Raw genomic sequence first — 3,474 nt, 5'->3', positions numbered from 1 at the left:
ACATATACTATATACTATATATATATATATATATATATATATATATATAGTATATATATATATATATANATAATATATACTATATATATATATATATATATATATATATATATATATATATATATATATATATATATTGAATTCTTAAGCCGCTACTGTACATGCAGAACATTGCAATCACATTAATAAAGTCCACCAAGTCCTAACGACCGAAGTGTCGTCATTGGCTACCTTCCTCTCTGTATTACTCCTTGCTCCCAATCTACTCATCACTCCCTGCTCATTCAAATCTACTCCGCAATTACCCTGACCTCGTTGTTGACGCGTTCACTAACACACAACTGTCATTCGCACACTTTCCCAATCCTTCGCACAGGCGTACGAGATTCTCAGCAACTACGTCACACGCCGTACATATGACCTCACTACACGCGCAGAAACATATACCAGCCAGCGACAGCAGTCGCATCCTGCCCCTCACGCACACGCACACAGGCACACACAGGCGCATACGTACCCACACGCTCATGCACAGGCAGCGAATAGACGGAATAGCGCCTATGGGGGGGTGTTTGGTCAGAGATCGAGTCATACAGGGCAAAGTAGTTACCCTCGCAACAGCAGCAGCTACAGCAACGCTAAGAACACCAACAACAACACTTATAATAGTAGTAGTAATATGTTTAATAATAGTGGTGCTCGCAGTACAAGTTGGGCCCAGCCGACCAAAGCCAACCCATTCGGCAGCAGCACTGCCAAGCCACCCACCCACTACCCGTCACAAGCACGCCCGAGATACGCCAACAAAGACTATCCGCACGAACCCAAAGCACACACACACACACACACACAGCCACAACATCAATCACAACCACAGCCACAACCACAGACACGAGGTCCGTTTGATACCAACCCGTTCAAGACGACCACAGCCAATGCAAACGGCGCAGAGAATGGGCCGAGCAAAGGCACTGACCGCTTGGGGTTTGGTGCTAGTGCTAGCGCTAACGGTAACAACTTACCAGGCAGTGTGTTCGATAACATCAACAGTCGCTACAACAAGTTCGGTGTGTAAGCACCGGGTGTTGTGTGCAGAGTGGTGGCAGGAGGGAGTGAGAGACTGTGACTCATCATAACCAGGCATCAATGAAGTCGTAGTGGCACTTACGCCAATGGGAATGATTGGTATGAGGTGGTGGTGGGTGGTGGGTATAAGGTGCTCGGTATGTATGGGAACTGAGCTGTGACGTGTGAGGGTTCTAAGTGTGACGTTTACTTCATTGCCTACTTCTCCTACCTCATTAAATCATATGCGCCTATTCCGCAAAGCACTCTCTCTCTCTCAGCGCGAGAGATGACTCAGGAGGGTTAGTACACTCGCCACACCCTCACACCATCTCATCAGGTTGATTGTATATGCACCTGCACTCACAAAATGAGTTTGTATGTGCGATGGTCTACGGACGGTACGGCAGGTGCGTGACACTGGATGCGATCGATGGCTATCGAATCGGATTGAGTGAGGAATCGGCGCCATAAATGCGTTCCTATCACACGATGAACTGACCAACACCTTGGTTGTCAAATGTGTGCACAATCATACACACACAATAGAGAGAGAGTGTGTGTGTGTTTGTGGGACGTCCGTGTATAGTGAACAGAGGCTCGTAAGCCTTCGTATGCACACCAACCCAGTTAGCACAAGCACCCTCCCTATAACCCAATAAGCACAAGCACCCTCCCTAAACAGGCAAGAGCCCCGAGGTGTGTACTACGTTGTTGATAGATAGAGCAACACCTCCATCGACATATCACCATATACACATGCACCTGAGTGCCCAGTTGGACTCCAGCTATGACATAGTCACGATAGCTTGTGAATCCTTATCACACACCGCAGAGAAGTCTAAAGGAGAAAAAGACTCGTCGTAACAGAGACTGGACTACACCAGACAAACCCAAGTATGTACCGAACAGCCAGGGGTGTGCATGACAGGAGGCACTCGGAGGTCAATAGGGAGCATGACACAGCAGAGGAGTCGGTATATTTAGTTAAAACAAGATGTTAGACGCACAGAACAATTGGGAACGTAGACGAAATTCGGTCATGCGTTAGTAACGTATTGGGCACCGATGAAAAACCAATAAACCCTTCAGTCGCGGGAGTAGAACACCTTTGACTTGCACACAACTGTCCCAATGCGATGGATAGGTTCTCAATTATTCAAAAAGTTCAATAATTTCATGACCCTCCAGAGAAGAAAGAAAATATGGCTGAACGGACTATCGTCCGTAGGACATAATTTGTCTCTGTGTCGCGTTCATTCTGTAGATCTAATCATATATTTATACATCTTAATCTATTTATAGATATCTGAGACTAATATATTTATATATCTCTGAGACTAATCTATTTATAGATCTTTGAGACTGTGCATGTGTAGCGAATGATTGAGCCCCCGGGGGCGTGTTCGAAGAAGTATTCATATTTGTTTTCTTTCATAGAAAAATAGAATAAAATATACATTCATATCAAAAAAGGAAATAAAAAAGCCAACAAGAAGTCTTGGGTTTTACGATATATATATATATGTCTTCTTATCGCGTTCCCATCATGCGACACATGCTACGTAGTATTTATTTACAAATACACGGACCATAGACTAGGGAGCACCCGCCATACCTGCATAGGCTACCAATATAGCTTGTACAAGCGCATCACTACTGTGTACGAGTGCCAGAAGTGTCCAGACTCACCAACACGTGCACATCCATCACCATGTCTCATCCGCCGACACTAAACAAGCGCTTGATCCTAGTAGTACTACTCAGTCTACTGGGGCATGCAACTGCCGCAGACACCTCAGCCGAGGAGTGTGAGCTGGCAGACCCCACATTGTACCTGTGGGACGCTAAGCAGCTGAGTAATCTGAAGAAGAAGTATCAAAGCGGGGATGCTAGCAGTGTGTTCAAGTCGTCGCTAAGGTATGACCTGTGGTTAGGATACTAACACGCCATTGAACTTCATGGCGATGAAATAGAGTCGTGTACATCATGCAGTACTTGTTTAGTCTATTCTTTTGATACGGTGATCTGTATTTGGTATTAGAAGCCATCTATTAGGTATGTGATTGTGGTGATGCTGTGTGTGTTTGGGCTGATCTCTACATTCTCACGTGTCATTCAGCACATGCGTTGCCTAGCTTGTATTATAGAATACTGGTATTAATCCCTGTACTTTGCGAAGAACCGCGAAACTACGACTAAAGGATATAGTCGGCACTCAGTATACATGCACAGACAATAGTTGAGACACAGATGTATACAAGCAGATTCTTTGGCTATTGGACTTTTTGTAGGAAAGCAAGCTTAATATGCCTTTTAGCTCACTCAACGCACTTTTGACATGACCCAAACACACACATATATATACACACACACAGAGAGACACACACACACTATATACATACATAT

At 44.6% G+C, this 3,474-nt stretch overlaps 2 protein-coding genes across 2 annotated transcripts in view; both read left to right on the top strand.

Moving 5' to 3' along the window:
- The window catches only part of SARC_01947 (hypothetical protein), a 20,943-nt gene extending 18,904 nt beyond the window's left edge, over nucleotides 1-2,039 (top strand). The window contains exon 10 of the mRNA XM_014304336.1: nucleotides 377-2,039. Within this exon, the coding sequence (XP_014159811.1) occupies nucleotides 377-1,075 (699 nt within the window). The 3' untranslated portion in view covers nucleotides 1,076-2,039. The remainder of the gene's footprint in view (nucleotides 1-376) is intronic.
- Nucleotides 2,040-2,779: 740 nt separating this feature from the next.
- SARC_01946 (hypothetical protein) overlaps nucleotides 2,780-3,474 on the top strand; it is a gene marked incomplete at both ends in the record, with an annotated part of 6,798 nt that continues 6,103 nt past the window's right edge. Inside the window, one exon of the mRNA XM_014304335.1 lies at nucleotides 2,780-2,985. Coding sequence (XP_014159810.1) covers nucleotides 2,780-2,985 — 206 coding nt within the window. The remainder of the gene's footprint in view (nucleotides 2,986-3,474) is intronic.

Source organism: Sphaeroforma arctica (assembly GCF_001186125.1).
Source record: "Sphaeroforma arctica JP610 unplaced genomic scaffold supercont1.82, whole genome shotgun sequence".
NCBI lineage: Eukaryota > Ichthyosporea > Ichthyophonida > Sphaeroforma > Sphaeroforma arctica.
The sequence above is the reverse complement of the archived record's forward strand: the minus strand, read 5'-3'. Positions and strand labels throughout refer to the sequence as shown.